General features: G+C 32.2%; 1 protein-coding gene across 1 annotated transcript in view; it reads right to left on the reverse strand.

Moving 5' to 3' along the window:
- Positions 1-7,869: 7,869 nt before the first annotated feature.
- The window catches only part of LOC142318264 (synaptotagmin-15-like), a 215,954-nt gene continuing 199,381 nt past the window's right edge, over positions 7,870-24,442 (reverse strand). Inside the window, exons 9-10 of the mRNA XM_075354830.1 lie at positions 22,071-22,278; positions 7,870-9,216 (exon numbers count right to left, since the gene is read on the reverse strand). Coding sequence (XP_075210945.1) covers positions 9,089-9,216; positions 22,071-22,278 — 336 coding nt within the window. The 3' untranslated portion in view covers positions 7,870-9,088. The remainder of the gene's footprint in view (positions 9,217-22,070; positions 22,279-24,442) is intronic.

Raw genomic sequence — 24,442 nt, forward strand, 5'->3', positions numbered from 1 at the left:
GTCAAGAAATATCATTGAAAAGCTCTGGTTCCAAAAGCTAGAAGTAGGATGGATCAAAGAAATTAGAGAAGATATGAAAGAATTGGGAATTTCCCTGACTGACCTACAGAATAAAACTGGAAAAATTACAAAGCTAAAAGATAAAAGCATTAGATTTAAACAAAAGACAGACAAACGACAAAATACAACGAAGAGGGTGTTTACGGATGAAGAAAAGAAAGCAAGATCTGAACGGATGAAGAAATACTGGGCAGCTCGAAAGAGTAAAATAACACGCTTTTCTCAGAAAAGATCCAACTAAAATTGACTTAAGTGGTCCCATGTTGGCCGTAAAAGCATAATAATAATAATAATAATAAATGTAAAAATAATGTAACTCATTCACAGAAAAAAAAACAAAAAAAAAATAATATTAACACTTCACTCAAGTTTCTTAACACCCAGTTTAATGTGCATTTAAAAAAATTAAATATGCCTAAATATTAATACAATTCACTTTATTTACTATACAATCCCCTTTTTATTCTTGCTAATTTGTACATGTAATTTAAAATTATGCGGCTTAACAAATACAAAAATCCCGTGTTGTAATCCAGACATTCAAGAACTATTAAAATTTATATATCTAATTACATTTTTGGAACTAGGGGTTGATGACAAAGGACTGTGTTTTATTTTTGGGAGAACTGGAAAAAAAGGATTGGATATTTTTATTCAAGTAATTATAAAAAAAAACATCAAAGTTTTAATAATTTTTGGATTAGAAATATCCTTAAATAATTACATTTAAAAAAATTAACACACATTTCAACAAAAATATTTCTTTCAGTTGTAGATCCATTATAGATATTTTAAACTTTGAAAAACTTTCTCAAATACGTAAAAATAAAATGTACTGACTATTTTATCACGTAACATATAAATTTCAAAATCCTGCTTTACAACTTGAAATGCAAGCCGTATAACTTTATTGTAGTATAGTGGCAATGTACATTCCGTAAAATAAATAAAGAATAGGACACTATAAAAATATCTTAATTTACAATGAAAAAATGTTACATTAAGATTACATATGTGGGATGTCATATATATATATATATATATATACATACAAAGTACATTAAGTGCATTAAATAAATTCTTAATGAAAACATGTACTTTATTACATATGCAAGAAACGTATTTGTACTATAATTGCATTTTTGTTTAAATCCTCTTGCTTAATCAAAATTATCGTTTTTGTTGCAATGATAAACATAAAATAGATTGAAGGGTAATTGTGAACAAATTAACTCAACCAATATCGGTTGAAAAAATGTATGTAGATATGTTTTTACAAAGTAAAATTTCGCATATGTGTTTTACATTATCAAGCTTTTATAATTAAAAAATGAAATAATATTTATTTACATCTTAAAAAAAAGATTATTTGTGTAAGTTTTAATCGTGATAATGGATTTCCTGATGCAGATTACGACTTTTATAACTAGCCATACTTAAAGAAAGAAATAACCTAAACAGGCATAGAACTAAATCACAAAAGCAATAAAGCTCTCAAAAAATAGAAAATAACCTACAGGAAAATCCTACTTAGAATAATGCTGAAACAGTATCGAATAAGTTATGAAAAAACACAGCAAATCATCTTACAGCAAATTGTAAAATGATTTTAAAACTTTACAAACTTAAAGTAACCGTGTCAATATCTAGGAAATTGACACGGTATAGGAAATGTCTTGAAAATTATAGCTTCACAAAGAGCAAATAAATGAAATCTAAAGTTTCAAAGAGAGGATTGGAGGTTAGGTTGATGACTTCGGTTATGTTTTTCTTGATCAGCCTGATGTTGGAGTATAAGTTACTGATAAGAAAGAAAACGGACGAGAAACAAAGTTCCAGTATCGGCAGTTGAATGGTAAGCATTTCAGGAATGGTCAACCTGAGGCTGTTCAAGAGAACACTTCATTTAGATTCATACATATCATCCTCAGTCATCCTCTGAAGTAAAACCTTACGGTGGTTTTGGAATAAACAGGAAAAGAGAGTATTGGAGATAAGAAGATAATTTTATCTTTCACTGTACTGGTTTAGTTGTTTCCCAGAAGGAAAATATTGAGAAGGCCTAGAAATCTGACGTAAAGAGTCTTATTTTACCATTTTGTTATTTTAATAAAAACCACACACATAAATACAAAATAATATATAAATATATACCCTGAAGACACACAAACACATATATACGAGTATATATATATATATATATATATATATATATATATATGTTTTCAAGGTATTCATTCACTTGGGTAGGAACCTGGATTTGGACCTACAAAGGATTTTGGTATTAGGGGACCTCCATATCTCAATAACTGCTTCTAATAATCATTCTCTCAAAGGTGTTATTCAATGTTCACATCAGAAGGTTACCGACCTTTATCAGTTCTTCGATTACAACAGATTAGATCAGTATAGCTTTAATCAAATGGAAGATCATGCTTCAATTTGGGACTTTGTTTTGTCTAATATGGATGTGAGCGTGTGTATGGAAATTGACCATCTCACTTATTTTGATGATCATCATGATGTCCTTACGATTTACATCAAAGTAAAGAAGTCTTTATGTATTTTTTAATACGTTATCACTGTATTTCATCTATTTAAGATTCAAGGCAAAGTGATGAAGGATGCAAAAAAGCGTAGCAACGTATTTGGAATTCACTTTCAATCTGTCCAACAGCTTGCGGATACTAATAATTTAAGTTTAATAAAAAATCTTGATTCAATTAGAATAAGTTCGAATTTTTTGGATGAAAATTCTACTAAATTGTGAGGATGGTATATGATTATATAGATTTTAGTTGCTTAGACGGGAATTTCATTTTTACTTTATAAGTAAGAATATTTAATACGTGTGCGTAAACATAGTTATCAAATCTTTATTATCATACTTGGTATAAGATTAGTTTATTATAATTTATAATTTCATAAAATTTCTCATTTTGGAAAATAAAATGAAAATTACTAATAATTTTAATATCTTATTTATTAAATGCCGAGTAGCACAGGCAAAACGAGTATTCCGACAGAAATATAACTTGCTTAAAAAATAATTTAAATATCAGGAAACCATTTTTGAAAGTGTATGTTTTGAGCGTAGCTTCTTATGGAAGTGAAACTTGGACGATCAGAGTACCTGAGAAGAAAAGATTAGTAGCTTTTGAAATATAGTACTATAGGAGAATGTTAAAAATCAGATGGTGGATAAAGTGACAAATGAAAAGGTGTTGAGGCAAATTGATGAAGAAAGAAGCATTTTGAAAAATATAATTAAACGAAGAGATAGGCTTATAGACCACATATTGAGGCATTATGGAATAGTCGCTTTGATATTGGAGGGACAGGTAGATGGGAAAAATCGTGCAGGCAGGCTATGTTTGGAATATGTATAAAACAAATTGTTAGGTATATAGAACGTAGGGGGTATACCGAAATGAAACGATAGGCGTTAGGTAGGGAATCAGTTCTTTAGACCTGCATCAAACCAGTCAAATGACGAGCCAAAAATAATTTATTTATTTAAAAATATATTGTTTCTACTGTGACTATATTGATTTAATTATATATTTTTTCAACTACTTTCTCTTATTTTTGTAATTTTGTAAAACAGGATATTATTACAAACAAATAATGGAAAAACTGCCACCATTTAATTTAAAAAGAATAGATTTATATTTAACACAATTTCAGATTATTTAGAATATAGTCGTTAAACATATTGCTTGCTCCAACTTTTTACATGCAAGGCATTGAAAAGCAAACATTGTAAAGTTATTTTTAACCTAAACAGTAATTAAAATTGATCAGGTTATTGTTATATAAGTGGTATCAATGCTGAATTAAATGGATCACTGTAGTTAAATATAGTTTATTTATTTATTCATTCTATCTGTACTGTCATACTCGTGTATGTAAATTCATATATGTACACGTGTACTACGCCGCTACAAGTAATAATAAAAAATAGTGAAATCGACATTATTAATGCAATACACCAAGAATATACAATAATTATGGATAAACAGTGATGAAAAATCTTATTCTCAACTGTCTTTTTAGCGTTTAATAACATCGTTTCAATTCTTATCTACTCACCACTGATGGTTGGTTGGTTACATGTTCAAATAATAATCCAAGCATATTTATTACAATGTACACAATTCTCAATTGTTAATTATTCCTAATACAGTTTTATGGCTCCACTAAAGGCAATTTAAATGAGAAGTATTTTAAAACATCAATATTTATTTGAAATAAATTACTATTTAAAAACAACATTTAAATGAAATTCTGTAATCTGGAGATTTGAGTAAAAGTATGGAATTATGGTAGCTTTATTTAAGATGATTTTAAACCTGATCAAAAGTTAATTGTAATTTTAAAGTTTTTCAATAATAAAAATCATCAAAAGTTTTTGTTTCAGTAAAAAGAAATTTTACCCGGCACGTTGGTGATAGATAAAAATATTTTATCTATAGATAAAAAGGTGTATAATTTTAATGAGGACAGTCACCTGGTTCTCCTAAATATTCTCCTAATTGTGACTGAATCTTCTGCTAATTTCGTAATAAGTAGTTGTATGGGAGGTAAAAATTGTAGAGGAAGATAAAGGTTAGAATTAAAAAAAATATATATATTGAGAACGGTGGGTGTAGCTGAGATGTTATCTCAATACACAATTTAATGGAGAATAACACCGTTTCAGTCATATGAATGATGTCTTAAAAAGATCATTCTGAGAAAAAAATTCACTTAAAATCCATTGAAAGGAGTTTTATTTTACGGACTTAAATTAATGTTTAGATTTATGATGTTATTTCTTCAGATTTTTAGGGGTAGTTTATTAACTATGTAAAGGAACCTGTGTACTAAAATCGCCTCATAAGTTGTACGAAAATGTCTCCAACAATTTATTACTGTGAGAATTAATCCCAAACAAACCAGTATTTCTATCGGGCAATCCCAAAACATCACCAAAAGTGAAGGAATCTTGAAGAAATATATATAAAAATACAATTGGTAAAATTAACGTAAAGGAACGTTTCTTCTCTCATTATTTTATGATGGTCATAGTAAATTTGTACGCTTGTCTCGCACCGAAGAAGCAATACATTGTCTAGTAACTAGTAAAACCTACTCGCTAGTACACGTTATTTACTCATTAATTTTTTCCAACCATTCGCATTTGTTCCTCATCAGTATTTAACTGGACGTCTGTTTTTAAGAGTATAACTGTGCAACCAATCTTTCGAGTTATCAGCATGGAACAGTCAGACTTACCCAAATTTCAGTAAACGTAACATATTAATACGAAACCCATAGAGTTTGTCTAGTGGTGTACTCGTCATCGCAAATCAGCTGAGTTCGAAATCGACAGTTCTAAGGTTCAAACCCTAGTAAAGGCAGGTTAACGTTTATATATATTTGAATATTAGATCCTGTATATCAGTGTTCTTTGGTGGTTGGGTTTCAATTAACAACACATCTCAGGAATGGTTGACCTGAGAGTCTAAAAGACTGCCCTTCAGTAACATTCATATATATCATCTTCATTCATCCTCTGAAGTAATACCTTACTGTGGTTTCATTGGCTAAACAGAAAAAAAGACAGCGTTCTAATATGAGCTCCGTTCAGTGAAGTAAGCAACATAAAAGTCCTAATTCCTAATTTCCGTAGTAACCCTTGTTGGGATAGAATATTCTTTAGAATAGCTATGCGTTTAGCCGATTGCTTATCATATTTAATTTCTTGAAATATTCGATTATTGCACTAAAACATTTGGAAAGTCATAAGTATACAGTCTATAAGTTTTGAATAAAATTTAAATTATGCAGTTTTAATCAGACGATTCATATGATGTAATTTCTTTCTTTTTTTTGCTTTTAGTCATGTAATGTTTTTGAAGTTACATGTAAAATACTTACTTATAAATTATAAACTAACTACGAGAGTAAATCAATTATTATCCGCAATTTAGTTAATTTTTGTTTATGTTGGTAGTACTGTCGTGTTGCGTAGATGTCGCATGCGTGGTTTAATTGTTATGTTTGTGCAGGTTTGATGCTATTAGGTTAGTTCCATTATCGCTGCCCTGCCGTTAACCATGGCTGCTCCGCTTTCTGAAACAAAGAAGGGAACGTTCAGTGATCCGTTTTTTGTGGTCGGAAGGTGTATCAGGGGCCAAAATTCGTTGACAACTTTCAATACAGTACGGGAATAGTGTGATGCCGCAACGGAGTGTCTACGAATGAATTGAAAAATTCAAAATGGTCGCACAAGTGTTACACATGACGAAGGAGCCGGACGACCGTTTACCGCCATGAATGAGGAAAACACTGAGCGTGCACGTGACACGGCTTTCTTAGACAGACGATTAACTATCGATGAACTGGCAGATCGTTGCAAATTAGTCACGGTTCTGCCTACGAAATCATTCACAACAGACTTGGGTTTCATAAAGTCTGTGCAAGATAGATCCCAAAACAACTCACTGCATAAACAAACGCGTTTGGACATCTGCCAAAAACATTTGGATCGCTATGGTAACGAATGGGACATCTTACACATTACGAGCCGGAGAGTAAACGGCAGCGTATGGAATGGGAACATCCAAATTCGTCCTGCAAAAAAAAAGTTCAAGACCTAACCTTCCGCAGGAAAACTGATGCTTACGGTTTTTTGAGACTCTCAAGGCCCAGTACTGGAACATTAAGAAGAAAGGGGCACCACAATAAACAGTACGCGTTTCAGTGAGATGCTTACTGCCAAGCTGAAGCCTGCAATTCGAAGCAAACGTCGAGGACTTCTGTTGAAAGGCGTTGTGTTGTTGCATGACAATGCCCGTCCACATACTGTTGCCCACATTGCTGTAACGCTCCAGAAACCCAACATTGAAGTACTGGCTCATTCTCCGTACAGTCCTGATCTTGCCCCTTCTGACTACCGCTTGTTTGGACCACTCAAAGAGGCATTAAGGGGCCATTTTTCATTGTTTCACAAAACAGTGAAAGAAGCGGTGTATTCCTGGCTCGCAGCTCAACCTTTTGGTTGAGCTGCGAGTATTTGGTTGACCTTCTTTTATGAGGGCATCAGGAAGCTTGTGCAACGATGAACCAAGTGTGTTGAAATGCATGGGGAAGTTGAAAAATGATGTAGATGTAAGTTTCCTATTTGTATTGCAATAAAATTTATAACTACATTGCGGATAATAATTGACTTACCCTCGTATTAAGACAATGTAAAATCATCAATATCTTAATTACAAGTATTTGTATTTTCTAAACTACGTTGAGACATGTTATGATGTATGTGCAAGAAATTGTTATAAAATAATTTCTAAATTCTTAAAATAGGGAAATGTAGTAGGAAGGGACAAAATATTTTCACCGTTGTGAGATACTTCGGGAACATTGTTCGTGACTTTTATATAATTTGTTTTTAAAAGAATTACGATAATTTACAGTTTACAATTTTTTATTTCTTAGTTTAACTGTTTAAAAATAAGCATGTTTTAAACAACTATTGATATTATTTTAGTCCGGAAGAGATATGGAAACAAGTACTAATACTTTATTGGAATTTTCACAAATAAAAAAAGTTTTAAATAAAATTATTTTCAACGATTGCAAAAGTTTATTAGTTTCAATCATAGTTTTAATATTGTTCCAACTATAAGAAATGGAATTATTAGACTCCTTTAATAAGTCAACATTCTCAGTTTCTTTAGTCAATCTTTATGGTTTTTAGCATTAAATGTTATTCTTAGGTTTACAAACATATCTGTTAACGTTTTGTGCAGTAAATATTTTGGAGGGAAAATTCATTATATAAAAAAAAAAAAAAACATTGGTTTTACTACTAGATCGAAAGTTTACACATAACATAATAGTTTTCATAACATCTACTGATTTATGAATAATTTTAACATTAAAAGATTAATTAGATTAGCGATGACAAGTTAATCGCTAATCAATTTTTATTACAGTTGTGATGTAATGAGGCATGGCTCTGATTCAGATCTATTGATCGTTTGGCTAATTTTAGTTGGATTTCAATGCCCAATTAAGATGTATTAATCTCAGCAGCACTAACAAATCCTCTAATAAACGGCCTAAAATAATATTTTCTATAGGAATAAAAAGTAATGGACTGAAAGTATCGTAAATAGCTTATTATTTTCTATTTAGTAAAGTATATTCATTTATTACAGAAGAGAGGCTTGATTTAATATTCTCAAAAATGTTTCTTCAAAGAATTACAGTAAATAAAGTTATTTTTTATTAGCCTAAATACCACAAATATTTTTCACAATTGCTTTTCATGTATTATTAATTCTTTCCAAAATGTTATCTCTTTAAAACTGGTATAACTTAATTTCAAAATTATTTTTTTAGTTTTAAGCATAAAAATTAAAATATAATACTTAATAGTTTCTTTAATCACTAATCTTCTACAGAAGAACTACATCACCACAGCATTAATAATAGCATATGTCAATATATTTAGTGAAATAACTGTTATAATGCATCTTACACTAATCTCACAATCAGTTAAGATTTACTGCCAGCCTCTGGGGTGTGAGTGGAAGCGTCTCGCCTTTCATCCGGAGGTCTCGGGTTTGTATCCCGGCATTGCATTTTTCACGCTTTACAAAATTTCCATTTCATCTCATCAATACCTAACGATGATCCCGGAGGCCGGAAAATAGTTAAGACAGTAAATAAAAATATCTTCTTTTACAATGAATATTTTAGTTGTTGCATTCTAACAGAAATCTGAACATAAAAAATTAGTCTCTGTAATAATTAATTTCACAAAAAAAAACTACTTTACTGTGTTAAATACATTGTAAATCATAAAATACAGTCAACATGATAGATTCAACCTATATTATTGCTATAAAGACTAACCTTTTGTGTTAAGAGTAATATAGATTTATGTTTATATTTTATTTTATGTTGCAAGTTCTAAATGACGTTTTCTAATTAGTCAATGTCAGTGATAACCTTTGAATAAAGATGATCATTTATTTCATTCATTTAATGTATGCCACTGCTGCACCTGTTCCATAGGGCTCGCAAAGGCTGTATTCCAGTGAGTGAGAGCTTTACCACGAGCAAACATATATGATCCTAGTACACATTTACCCAGCAACTTGTCTGAAACAACAAACAACAGCGATATGATTAGGATTTTATTTAAACATTAAATATTCTCAATCATTAAGAACTTCTTCAATTTCAGCGGCTAGAAAAGTATTTCTAAAAAAGTTAATTATTCTAATTGTTAATTATATACATCTTGTTGTCTAAATCTAATTCACATCTCTCAATTCCTATCCAAAAATTATTCTTAAAGAAAAAAAAACACAAGTGGATTGTGTATTGTATGAAGATGAATTGGTTTTTAGAAATATACGCAATCATGAGGAAAATCTTAACTTGTAGGATAAATTTAGGGATCAGGTTAAAGAAGGAGATACCTAAATATTGATAAAAAAAAAAATTGATAATAAAGGATTTAGTAGATATTAAAAAATTGAGAAAAACTTGATTCAAACATACGAAAAATAAAAGATACTTAAAATCACGTACAAATTAATTTGGTATTAGTTATAAAAAAATAGAAACAAGGAAAACCAAGCTAGCGAAAAAAAAGAGTAAAAGAATCATTTAACCCAACCCCGTTTTTTTTAAATTTCTACGTAAAACAGAATTAAATAATAATTACAGCGTAAACGAGAGAACGGGATAAATCTAAGGTGAAAAATAAAGATCCAGTTGTTACTAAATATGAGTTTACCTGTTATAGATTTATTAGGGGGAGAAACTTAATTTAAAAGTAAACTAGATTTAAAAAAAATTGAGAATTATATCTGTAGAAGCAGAAAAGATTTTAATTTTAATTTTAAGGAATATTACAGAAAAAAAAAATTATAGAATTTTAAAATATCGTGGTGAATAAAAATGAAAGAAATTTGTCAAAGGTGAGGATTTTTTTTTGTAATGTATGAAATATATTTTTATAAACATTTGTTGTTTTTGTCTACCCTTTCACATACTTTTATTTCTGTAACTATAACCGTTGATCCGTTTGTTAGTATAACCGTTGATCCAAATCCGCCCAAATTGGACAGAAACAATGAGAAATAATTATCTTATTTAACCTGTTTTGAAAATATTTTTTGTGCAATTCAAGCAGGCTTATAATCAACCTCAAAGTTAAAAAGTAGTAAAAATCAGTAATATTTTGCAATAATGAAATTAAATCTCCTACTAATTGAAGAACGTAAATATTTCGTGTAATTTTTATAATAAAGTATGAAATTGTTACTTGGCCGAAAGGCTACCTTGATTTGTTTTTTGCTATATAGTTCAACCTTACTTATTGTTGTGGTGCGTATTAGGCACCTTAAATTCAAGAGGAACTAATTAGAATTGCTTTTCCTGAGAGTATACTGCACTGCCCGTCACTGTGGTAAGCATAATGAAGGCACACTTCTACCAAAAAAGCTAAACATTTCTTAGATTTAGGAGAGTTTGGGGTGATACTTCAGCAGTATTTTTCCCTAGGTGAAAAAAAAAATTAAAAAAACACTTGACTTATCACTTTTCTCTGTGTGCCTGGCATTGGATTTTGCCTTAAGAATGGTGATTTTTGTGTATTGTAAGGACACTATCAAAATATTGGTAAACTCTGTGAAATCAAGTTGTGTGGGTAGATATAAATTTGACTTTATATAAGATAATTCTCAAATTACCGATACTGTAAAGCAAATAATTAGCCATTTACTTATGTTTAAATTCATCAACTTGGAAATAAGGAAATAACACAACTAGAATGGATTAATGTATAACAATATTTTACAGTGATGTACAGTAAATTAAGGAAACAAACTGATATATCTCATTTAAATCTCTGCAGTCTATTAACACTACTAACATAATATTTTTTTTTCCTCTTCCCCGGACTGGATTCCACAGCGAAGCATAATACAATCCGTGGTGGTGTCCTTTTACGGTAACGAGCCTCTCCGTCTACTGGCAGGACAGGTCGGATCGCCGGTTGGATCTTAATTATTGATGCCCGCCTCTAACTCACAGAGTAAGGTTACCAGGCCCGACTATATCGTTCCTGTTCCCCCACCCTAGGAGCCGAGGCTCGTTCTTTATGCCTTTTTTGCCTCAAAGAGAGCATCCAAAAGAGGATTCACGATCATTTCTACAAGAGGACGGGAAAGTCCCCGTACCTCATCACTGCTACCCATCTGTGCATACACAAACGAATAGCAGCTCAGCAGGGAGCTGTCCTTCTCCCCTCGTTTCCAGATCAGCCCTATCCTTCTGTTGAAGGACCCGTGCGACAAAATCAGATATAGCACGGAATTTTCCGTCACTCACTAACATACGGCCCACGATGTTCTCTACCGTAAGTGGCCTAGTAATCGATTCACATTGCAAGCTCTCCCTGTCACAGCTCCGACAGGCAAACACGACGTGCTCCGTAGTGTCGAGTTCCCCGCAGGATAAAAAAAACGGGTCACCAGCTCTCTGTCGTGCATTCAAATATGCCTAGAACCCGCCGTGGCCAGAAATGAATTGAGTCAGCAGATAGGAGACCTCACCAATTCTATGGCTGACCCATGGCTGGTTTCACCTGCGGAATCAGACTGTGAGTCCACCGCCCGGTGAAGGAGCGATTCCTACGAGCCTGCCAATCTTGGAACATCTGATCTTGCATCTCAGCCTTACCATCCCCTTGGAGAAGCCCAATCCGCATGGCGGCAAGCTACTGAAATGGGGGGACCCCCGCAATAAGCAGAACCGCCTTAGTGGAGACAGCAGAGTACGCAGATACAATGCGGGGAGCTATCGTCCTCTGCACGCCCTCAAACATGAGTCTATTCCTATCGCTCCTCAGAGCCTGCGACCAGACCTCAACATCATGTAAATAGTACCAAGTTGACCATAAGGCGCCCGCTTGGAGGCCCGAGGACCGGCCACATTTCCTAACAGCCTACTCAAGGCAGTCACCATCGCCCCTACGATACCTTCCGGATATGCACGGTGAAAGAGCGACGGTGGTTGAGCCACACACCTAAATATTTTGCAGCCACCACTTAACGTAATCTATGTCAAGAGAAAACTGACTAATAATAAATTGTTTCAAAGCATACTAATTACGATATTCAAAAATAATTATAGTATGAAAACAATTTCATAAGTTAATTTCAAAAGAAATTATTACGCTTATGTAAAGTCTACTTGTGCGACTTTACTTTGTAAATTCAGCATGTGTACGCGTGTGTGCGCGCGCGAACGCAAACACACACACACAGAGAAAGACAAACTCTACCTCCTTTACACATCCATTTTCATTACGTTATTATTATTTTAATAACACCGACAATTTATTTAAAGAGAGGCCTACATTGAGACCTCTGAAGAATTACAAATGTATGTACATGTACGTATTTGAATCTTATACAGTACACTCAAGTATATAATAAAGATAACAATTAATAAAAGATTCAAAAATTAATACTGTATTTAGGAACATTGATCAAGACCATAATATAACAAAAAAAAAAAAAATGATGAAAACACTAAGAAGTATCTCTCACAGATACAAAAAGAATAAAAAAAAACGAAGCAAACGAAGAAATATCAGAAAAAGGAGAAAAATAAAAAGGATTAAAACCAGTTAAAATGCTGTTAGAATGCAAGATAAAAACGTCGTTCAGTTGAACACAAGGGTAGTCCTTCCTCCTCATCACAGAACAGAACGCAAGAATGGCGGGAGTTTCAATATTTTTCCCTACAGATCGCAGAACCTGGACAATGTCCCTTGTGCTGTATCTTTTTATTATCGGGCGGGTTATTGGGTGTTATCATCACGAAAATAACACGTGAGGACTTTGCCGAATACACCTCATCGTTTATTTAGAAAGCCATTCTCTAATTAGACCCAATACAGACTGCAGCTTATTGGAAGCTGAGATAGGGTCAGAATCCACAGCCAGGAATGGCGTGTCATCCACAAACGACGCAACCGTGACGTCCTCAGTAGCCGAACGGTCCGCCATGAAGATCGAAAATAGAACAGGTGTTAGTATCGATCCTTGATGAATACCCGACTTGGTATTGAAAAATATCAACAGGTCCTGATTTTAGGTCACTTAACAGAAATGTCCGTCCAGGTAGCTTTGCGTGATCTAATAATACGGCTGAGGAGGGCTCCTTTTCAAGTTATATAGTAGGTCTACAATCCAGACCTTGTGAAAGGTCTACTGGACGTTTAGATCCGAGCAATACATCTTCTGTTTTACGCACTTGCTTGTAACATTCACAATCCGGTGTGTTATCTACGAGAGATTACCCCTGAAGCCGAGCTGATAGTCATAAATAACAAGTTCCTTCTCCAGAATCGAACATAGTCTCCAAAGAAGTAGTCTTTGAAATTAATTCGATAGAATTTTCAGTAGGCTTATCGGCCTGTACAAGACTACATCGTGCTCCGGTTTACCCTGTTTCCGAACCATTATATAAATTGGCAAATGATAAACTACTTAATTTTTTTTTTTTGTATGATTAAATTAAATTTCAGCATCCTTTGATCATTTTTAATAGATGAAAAAGATTTTGGGAATAGATTATACGTATTTTTGAGTACGATTAAATCTATAATGGAGGAAAGAATTTTACGTTTGTTTTTATGAACTTAGATTTTAATATGTGTTTTCAAGTGTAATCATAGATTCCGTCAGCTTTATTATATATTGACTTTGAATTGCAAACCGAGATAGTCCAAACGTTGTCTAAAATAACTTGAAATGAATGAGTTAAAAAAAAAAAAATCACCCAGTTAAAAGCTATTTCGTTTTCCGATTCCTCTTCTTTCTACTTCCAAAAACGTTTATATTGCTATATCATCATGCGATTAAATTAAATTCTATAACAGCCTGTGCCTTTGATAGTCCAAAGCTTTCAGCTGATCCATGAGCTTTTGTATACCGCACATTCTTCGTTGCGACAAGCACTACCCACAGTTTTCCTAATAGAGAGTGTACTTTTGAAATAAAATAAAAACAATACCACTACATCGGTTTGACAATATAAATCGATATCTGGTAGTGCAGTACTTGGATGTAGAAGCTGTACGTTAATACGCTGTACCTTTGTGAGTAAATTGAACGAGGGTTTCAAATTTTTACTAATGATTAACAAACTACCACTTTCTCAACCATTTATGCCTAATTAAATTTTGTTGATTTATTGATTACAAGCAGGCTGTTCAGATATTCAAAATCCAGATAAATAAATTTGATTTTCGTGAGAAACTGACATAATTTTATATAAAATCACAGGATGACTGAAAAATAACAAATTGGTAAAAGGAATTATATAGAAGCAACCTTGCATGAAAGACGTTAAAGTAGATTTTAGGCGTTATATTTCAACTTATCAAACTAAAGTTTGTGCTTGGAAATATAGTATCGAATTTATTAAAGTATAAAAGACTCACCAAGTACAACAGCTTAGCCCCATTAAATATGAATGAATATTATTTATTTAAAAACGGAAAAATATGAAAAATATAAAACTTTACCCAGATTTTTTTTTGCGTGGGATATATAAATTTAAAAGATAAAATAGAAATAAATTAATAAAATTATACCCGATAGGGTGGGATCGGTTTTTCATTTTATTTATAAAATAATTGAATATATTTTTATATTTGTTTACGCCATTGCGTAAAACAGTTTTTCAGTTAATTCAACTGGTTTGGTATTTGATTTGTTTTCATCTAAAATTTAACAGTATTTCGATGTAATGAATATTTTAATTATAAATAAGAATTTTTTTCATACACTGAAATTAATGCATTCCATTCAACATGCATATGCTCAGTTGATTTTAATTTATGACTTTTTTATTGATTATTTATTAAGATTTAATTCTGTATTATTTCCTGTGTATAATGATTAAAAAATAAATAAAAAAATGAAGAAGAACTAAACGTAAACATGTTACAATTCACTTGGCTCCCGATGATTCCTCGGCTCCCGATGAGTCACTCGGCTCCTTTCGGATGCACTCGGCGCCGGACAATTTAGCGACTCGTTCCAGTTCACTCGGCTCCTTTCGGATGCACTCGGCGCCTGACGATTTAGCGGCTCTTCACCGTTCACACAGCTCCTTTCGGATGGACTCTGCTTCTATCGACATCACTCGGCTCTTTACTCAGCCAGTCTCACCTCTCTCGTTGTGGTCACTCTCTTCTCTTCTTGTGTGTCGTCTCTCTCTGTCTCTCTCCGACCATCGTCTCTCTCTGATCACGGTCTGCGACCATCATTCGAGTGAACATTGGTGCGTCTTGCAACTCTGATATTGTTTGGTCAAGCTTCACACTTCGTTGACAAGTGGATTGCACATGTTCTGCAACAATGAATCTTTTTATTGTGTGTTAAGGATCCTTTAAACGTTGTGTTTGTGCTTTTTCTTCTGTATAACTGCATTATAAAATATTGACTTGAAGGAACTTATGTAGACGTATATAGGGTCCACGATTGTGAGATTATGTTTTGTGCGACTGAATATCAACATATTGGTGTTTTTCGTCCGTTGAACTCTTTGTTGTTATAATCCAGATTGCATCCTGTGCCGGTGAGTGTCAAGGTATTTGTTTTTCATTAACAAAAATACAGTAATCGTCTACCAAATATTAAGGTAATCCTCTGTTAAACAATAATATACTATTATTATACTTTGTATTGTTATTACACACAGTGTTTATGTAAAAGAAATATTTAATGTAATAAGTTTACCTATACTTTACTTAAGGATTGTTGTATATAAATATCGCACAAGGAGATTTTGTGCAAAGCATTTGTCTTAACAAAACGATAATATATATTAGTGTGTATATGCATTTTTGTTTTTTTTGTTTTTAGGAACTGGGTTATATAATTCTGATTTTCATTCTGCTAAAAATAAAGTCCAATTTTCTTTTGGCAAAAACGAGCTATTTGTAATTTTATTTTTGTAACTTTCCCCAACAATATTCTTACATGATCAAATGGCCAATCTAATAGAAAAATAGCTATCAGATTAATTTTTATTGTTCTGGTCAGGTCAGAAATACTTTACCGTTAATTATATTTTTTTGCGATGTTAATTTTAAATTTTTTGATCAACTTGTTTCTTCTGGCTTATTAATTTTTTCTTTCTTCAATATTATTAAAATATGTTTTAAAAAGCGTTAAAGACAAGTTAATAGAAAAATATATAGCTGAAAATGACATCCAATATGAAGTATTTGTTCTTTTTGCATTATTACATTGGTTTATTGATCGCTGTTTTCGACTATTAAACTGAGCAAATGTGTAATGTGTAACAAATACCATCTCAGAATAAAAGTAAAGTTTAGTAACAGAAAGAAATTTGATCAGTTACCTTTACTCTAAGAGCTTCTTTAAAAGCAAATAAAAGTAAAATTTCCTCATTTATTTCCTTTGTCATAACACTTCAAGTTATATTGATTTAATATTTTACTCTAATGTTCCGCTTCATCAAATTTATTATTTTTCGTTTCAGCAGTTTTTTTTTTTAGAAAAAATAAAATGTATAATATATAAAATATGAAGTTTGAATATAAGATTATAATTTATAAAAATTGTCTTTTTCAACGAATATTGTTTGGTATTTATATGGTATAATTTACCAAAAAGTTAAATAAAATTATGTACCGCAATCACTATTACGGTACATAATTTTACTCACTAGTAGATTAATGAAAATTACACTATACATTCGTGTAATAATCTCTATTGTTCATTTATTAAACACGTTAATAAATTAAATTATAACATAATAATCTGGACTTTTTTTTCAATCTTACGATCCAAGTACATTTTTATCTCGTATTAAGTAAGAACATATCTATCGAATTTGTATTGTATAAAACGTTTTTTATCTATGTAAAATTTTCAGAATACCATTGTGATCGTTTCAGAGTAAATAGTAATAATTAAAAGTATAGCGAAAGTACGTGTTATTAAAGAAGAATATAATAAAAAAATTAGAATATGTTACAATATGAAATAAGCTAATTACTACGAGTAGTAATAAATGTTAGCTATTACTATTACTACTATTACTGCCCGTGTACATAGAAATTTTTGAATAGACTACTATAGTAGTAATATTAATATATAATCAATTTTGAGCAAAGAACATACCCAACTTAATTATGAAATTAATTTTTCAGTACAGCATAAAGCTGTACTGTAATGCAGATACAAAAATATTAATTTTACAAAAAAAAAATTGAACATACTAATTTATGAATGACCAACATTTATATACGAGTTAATTTGTAGATGAGTTTATCTGAATATATATATCAAAACCAGAATTTTAATTCGGTTGACTTTAGTCAAAGTGTAAAATTCAAGCTCATTGTTGGTGAATAAAAAATATTAATAATCAATTAGAATGATTAAGGAAGTAAAGGGGTAAAAACGATTAAAATTTTCACATGTAAAATTTTTAAATAATTATTTTTATAAAAATTATATTGAGATATTTCCTAGAAAATAAAATGGTGATGGAGAGTATTCACGGCTACTCCGGTTTTAGGACTGATGAGTTTTTATTAGCATTTAAAATATCCCGCTAGGGTGTAAAACGAACATTTCGGGTTAACTCGTCTATCAAACTTCAAACTTTGTTTTTTTTTAAACCTCCGGGTCCACAGTTAAGTATTACTTCAAAGGATGAGATGAATGATTTGTAATGAGTGTGAAAATGCCATGCCTGGCCGGGATTCGAACCCGGGACCTCCGGGTGAAAGGCCGAGACGCTACCACTCGCGCCAAGGAGGCCGGCTATCAAACCTCAACCTAGCCTACTACTAAGGACTTTACTGCTACTTCGACGCTCGGGCCAGCTGATCGTAGTAAACAAATACTCTAACTCTACCACTTCCTCTGACTAGAGGGGAGTGGTTTTGAGTATGAAAGATAGTGTAATAGTACGTGAAAATGTATCTGAGAAGACGCCCGAAAGTGACAGATTACAAACAAACTGGAAGTATTATAATGAACCGTCGAGTAAAGGCGATCATTCAGAAAATGACGCCTGTCTTACTAAACCGATAAAGATATCAGAGGAGTTACATCACGGTAGCCCAAAAAGTAAATTACCACAATAAATTTAATTCATTGAAATAGATGTCGTAGCGGAGTATATTCCGATCAGTATCTCCATCGTGGCATTTGGAAATTAGCCACTCCATAAATGTCTTATACTGATTCAAGATTTCCATGATCCTAATATGTTTCTACTTGGCACTAGTGACCTTGTAATATCTATCGTCGACAAAAACAGTAAAATAAATTTTGGCAGCCACTTCCTGGAAATTCACCTCTTGTTGACTAAATCCAAACGGATAATCCTCTCTAATGTGTGCTCAGTTATCCCTAAAGAGATATACAGGAGAATCTAAAACGCTTTGACGACATTTGCCTTGGGTCGACTATAACTTTCCTGCCTGTGTTCCAGAGCCGGTGGTATACGAGTCTTCGTTGTCAGGTCATACAACATTTTTCTTTCTTCTTTTTAGAGTTGGAAGAATCCCATTTACGGGCACCGAAACAGTGTTGGACTCAGTAACAGGTTGCGCAAGCTGTTACAGAAAATGCGCATGTATTCCTGCACACTATCGACTAAACCTCCACCCATGGCGACCCCATCTCCTGGAAAACCGCTAATAAGGCATTACTTCAGGAGAGGAGGGAAGCGCCCACGCACACATTTAGTCACTACAAGCAAACATCATCCATACCAACCACAACACAACACAAATACCTAAAGGAAGAAAACATCGAAGAACGTAGCATACCTAACAGGTACTAAGATGTACCACACATATTTATACATTCATACAATCAAGCCAACACGAGACAAGCGCGCAACAATCATGAAGATATAACCACAATACATAACTTATCCACCAAAGTACACTCAACAGTTAATTAAATTTCCACAATCTCACTCAGAGTACATAAACACACACCCACTATCTAACACACACACACACACAATTCTACTGCTTACCAACATATTACTTACCCACAAGACCGTCAGCCATAATCGCTAAAGACGTGAGGAACGCTCTCAGGCACCGGGAGCAGCCTCACCGCACCAAAGCGACCCCCGTTTTTCTCGAGAGGGCTCCTAATGCGTTCAGCCGCAGACCTGTCCAACCAGGCACCCTCCAACACCTTATTCCCTTGCAGCCCGTGCCAATGCTCGTCTTCTCCTTCGAGTTTTTTTCTGTATTTCTAAGTTCTTCTAAAACTTTTCTGTTATAATTTGCAATAATAGTTCATTGCTTCACACCCTGAAGCATTAGCTGCTGAAAAACCTCAGGTCTAACCATGTCTTTCCGATCCAGGGCTTCCAGCCTGCACCTCTGCACATCTTGGAACTTTGTACAACAGAAGAAGACATGGTACGGAGTTTCCTCCAATCGCAGGCTCGACAGCGGTCTGAAAGGAATAGAGCGAACCTAAAAAGATACGACCTGTAACCCCCATGCCCAGCTAGGAATTGCGTAAAACTATAATCAATTGATCCGTGAGTCATACCGCACCAACTCCTTACATTCCCAATCAGACGGTAAGTCCACCGACTTTTCTCTCCTGCATCCCACTGTTCTTGCCAAGCATTCATCAACTCTTGTAAATTGGCCACAATCAATCTTTTCTTCTCCGAAGAAGGAAGCATCCTTAATTCTCTACGATTCCTTCTGTGAGCAATTAGAAGTCAGTCACCCTAATTCGGCTGAGGACTGGGCCTACAACGAAAACCTACCTCCACCTATTTGGCTCTTCCCAGCAGAACTACGAGATGTGCAACCTAAAATGGTCTGTAAAACACTTCCAGATTTTACAATTTTCGGGAGGGTAGTATTCCCCTATGTGAAGAGTTTGCTCAAGCAGAAGAAATACCGCAAAAGACTTTTGCGGTTTCTCTGTAATAGTAGGTTGAAGAACTCAATTTAGCGGTTTTGCTTACGTGAGAACCCTTACGAAATACTGTGTGCGCAGTGAAAATAGTGTAGTGGTTATGTTCCTTTTTCGATATTTATTATCCAATGTTTGGTGTTTACTGCCCAATTATTACAAAAATACTTAGTTTTAATTAAGTCGCTAATGACTCTCATTTTTGGTGCGACTGTAAACAATGAAAAAAATATATATGTAATTAAAGTTTATTAAATTTATTTTTGATTATTATCTTCTATTTAGTTAAGTCACATATATCCTATTTTTATAATGTCTAAATAATTAATCGATAGAACTCAGTAGGTATGGCTTTTATTTATTTACAAACAATTTCACTATCCAATTTGACTGATTGAGCAAATCGAGGTCTTGTTTAAGCTCGACTTTACGATACTTCTTCTGTTGTAGTTCTATGAGACATTTACAACCGAACAGATCGACCTACGTATAAGAAATTTTCATAAAATTCTCTGTTTTAAAGATTGATCTATATCATTTTTAGACAGAGTTCGATCGTCAACGTGGTGAGGTAGAGGTAAATTCTTTCGCTAACTCACTTCTTCCAACTGACTGAATTTATGTAATCCATTAAATCACTTCTGACTTAACCAAGATTTGACGTATCGAATTTCAAGTCGCTTTAGTATCAGTAACTACGCAAAAAATACTTCACTCTCAGTTGTTACTCAATCTTTAAATTTAACTTTTACCACTACACAGATATTCGTTTCCAGTACATAATTAAAAATATTAAATCTTATGTTGGTTTTTGGTAAAACTTTTATTTATTGTCTTCTCTTTTCGTAAATTAGGATATTCTAGGATACGTTAATTTTCCAAAAAAGAAGAAAAATCACAAAGTAAAAAAAAAAAGACATATATAATTATATATATATGCATGTGTATATATAAATACCGATAACATATCACATTTAATACTTAAGCAAACTTTTGTAAAATATGAGCTAAAAAATAAGAAAAATTATTTGACAAAGATAATCTAATTCATAATTAAACAATTTAACTGATTTATTGCATTCAGAACCACCAACATACTGATCGATTTCACCCCTCTAATATTTTAGTTACATTAATTATATCCTTTCACGTATTTGTTATTATACCATGATATTATTATTGTATTACTTTAATTACCAGTACTGATTAGTTATTTTTTACACAAAAATGGCATATCTTTTTGAACACAAACCTTATAATTTTAATGGAAGATAAATTCAGAACTAAATTTACTGAATATTGTTTAATTTCACAAAAAAAGGTTCGTTAAAAAATAAACGTGAAAATATTTTTAAGTAATATTCCATTAATTATAAATAAACCAGTATTGTCTGTTTTTTAAAACAAATCTTGAATAAATTTTCTGTAGTTTTCTATTGTTAATGAATGACCTACTTCAGAATCATTTTTTCAGAACGAATATATAAAGGTAAGTGAGACACAGTGTTCACTTTTCTTAGAAAATTTTCTCTCACTAGATAGTCTGGAAAAATTACTCACCTAATACTTTTTCACCGAAAAATCAAACGATAATTTTGAAATCCCGAAAGGCTGAATAGCAAATAAATTCACAGAACAATCATTACTTAGATTTCTATTTACTTAGATTCCTATAAACTTTATCAGCTTGAAACTAGCTGAAGTTAGTAATCATTCAGTGTAACATTCGGAATTTTTCTTTTGTACAGAAAAATTACGTATGATTATACTATCACATCTTTACTTACTTCCAACTGAATTTTTGGATAGATAAATGGAATTATAATTTCTTATTTAGCCTTCACCGATTCTTCCCGTTTCTCTAACAGGTTAGAGAGATTATATAAACATGATTAACATGTAATTTTAAATTTATAATAATTCCTTTCATTCAAAATTTAGTGTATAGAAAGAAAACAATTTTATGTAAAAGATATAAATTACCTCCTTTTCCGTACCCCGGTCCCGGTTGAAATACTTGAAGGCTGACGCTTGTTACGTCAATGTTAGCTGTCGAAAGGTTAAAATGGAAGCCTTGTGTAAATTTAGGCTCTGCTGATCCTCTTACTGTCGTTGTTTTTTTCATCTTCATGGTTCTGTAGTGTTGATTTAGTGTAACCCTCACGTAACTATCCTGGCGTCCATCGGGAAACTGAAACATAAAACAAAAATAATTTTTATTTTCCTGGCTTTCGTTATATCTTTCACAATATATATGAGAAATTTTAGAGAAATATTTATAACATTATATTGTTAATAAAAATAACAATAAGAATATCATAATTTATTTATATCATATCATATAAATTAGATCTGAGCAATATGAATAACAATAAAGTTTTTATTCTTTAAAACTTTATTCGATATTTTAGAATTTATTAATTTAGGGTTGATTAACTTAATATCTGAGAGTTCTTTAATGTCTCTCTGATAAAATTAAGGCTACAAAAAATATATAGATATCTTTCTTGACCTTTCAGTTTATTACTGAACAATAAATTTTGAAGAAATTTTTTAATCTTTGTGCTTTTCCGGTGAATAAGAAAGTTATTTTCTATTCTTTTTATTATTATTCGTAGCAATTATGATTAATATCTTGCAATGCCTTACCAAATCATGTCAATCTGTTTATAAACATTTTTATAAAATAAAAATCTTCATTACTATTTACAATTTCACAGATCACGACATTTAAAATATTCGTATGGTATTACTCGTAATAATACTTGTGTAATAAGAACAAAATATACATTTGTGTAGATGTTTGTTTTTGTTTGTATGCACGCGCGCGCGCGTGTGTGTTTAAAAATTCATACTCTCATATACATGCTTTTTCCAAAAATAAAGTAAAACAAAGATATTAATATAACTCACGTAAACCAGAAAAAAAATTTGACGGTCAACTTGTAACATCCATCTCACAGATTGGTGAAATTTGTGAGACGGCAATTTCTGTTCTTTAACGGCAGCAGTTGTAAGTGGAATGGCTTGTCAACATAGATATTCTTCAATTGTACGATCTTGATAGTGACGTGTAGATTTATATTAATTTGGTGGAGTGTATTCAGAGTCAACAAAATTTCAGCCGCTTAACACTATAAAGGGAATTAGTTTTACCATTCTCGTAGAATGGTATACTTACATATGTACTTGATTTAATCTGTCTACTGGATCGGTTGTACTATTGATCAAGAGTTTATTTTAATCGTATTTAAAAATGGATTGGAGTATAATTTTTAAGAACAAAATACAAAATAATTTCAGTTGAAACTTTGCCGATCAGCTTCTAGCACTTTCTCTAAGTATGTTTAAAATCAGGAGTGGCATTTTTATACAATTTGTTATTGCCGAATAACGTACGCGAAATCATCTTCGTTGTAAAATATCTTTGCTCTTTCGAAAGAGTTTTATGGATTTCACTACATTCTAAACTACACACCCACGGATTCAGACCGGTCTGTGTGTGTGTATCTTTTTTAACTCCTTTTCATATCCCTCTTTTGACATTGCAATTTATGGTATTAGTTTTTTAGATCGTTTTCGACCAAAATCTAAACTCCGTATTTTCAGTCACCTATTAAAATTATCTACCGTATGACTGGACGAAAATACGATATTGTTGTGAAATATTTGAAAATCAGCCGCAACTGGATCATTCAATAGACAACCATGAAGTAGAGCTGCAGCGACTCAATCAAGTAGAAGAATGTACTACAAAAGATCATCTGAAACAAGAAAGGCGTGACAATAATATTTTTGAAAATAGAGTGAAAAAATATTACGGAAACAAAAGGTGTATTTTCTGGTATTAAAAAGTGACGAATAAAATCGGAACGCATAAGATAGAAATAAGGTAATGAGATAATATTAAAAAAAATTAATGTTTATTAATAACAGAAATTATATATCACATTAACAGTAAATGTGTAAATAGTAATGAAATCTAACTTAAAGAGTGTCGACTCCGCTAGTAATAAAAACAGATTTATTTACGATATAGAAGCCCTCATTAGTCTAATTATTATCTATGCTACTTTTAAATCGGACAGTGGAGATCTTTCTTCACTTAATGTAACAAATTTCTTTGGCCGTCTAATTTTTAGAGAACTATCTCATTAAAGCGAAGTTAATTTTTCCTATTACGATAAAGATTTGGTGGTTGATGAATCACCAAATCTTACATACACTACGAGTGTACGTAAAACCATTGATGCAGCAGCATTTATCTTGTTAAGTTCAAACAAATTTAGTTCTTTATTCAACTGGTATATATGCTTGTATAAATGAAGAAATTATATTTCGAAGTTCGTGTCAAT

Source organism: Lycorma delicatula, chromosome 1 (assembly GCF_047948215.1).
Source record: "Lycorma delicatula isolate Av1 chromosome 1, ASM4794821v1, whole genome shotgun sequence".
In the NCBI taxonomy this organism is placed as follows: domain Eukaryota; kingdom Metazoa; phylum Arthropoda; class Insecta; order Hemiptera; family Fulgoridae; genus Lycorma; species Lycorma delicatula.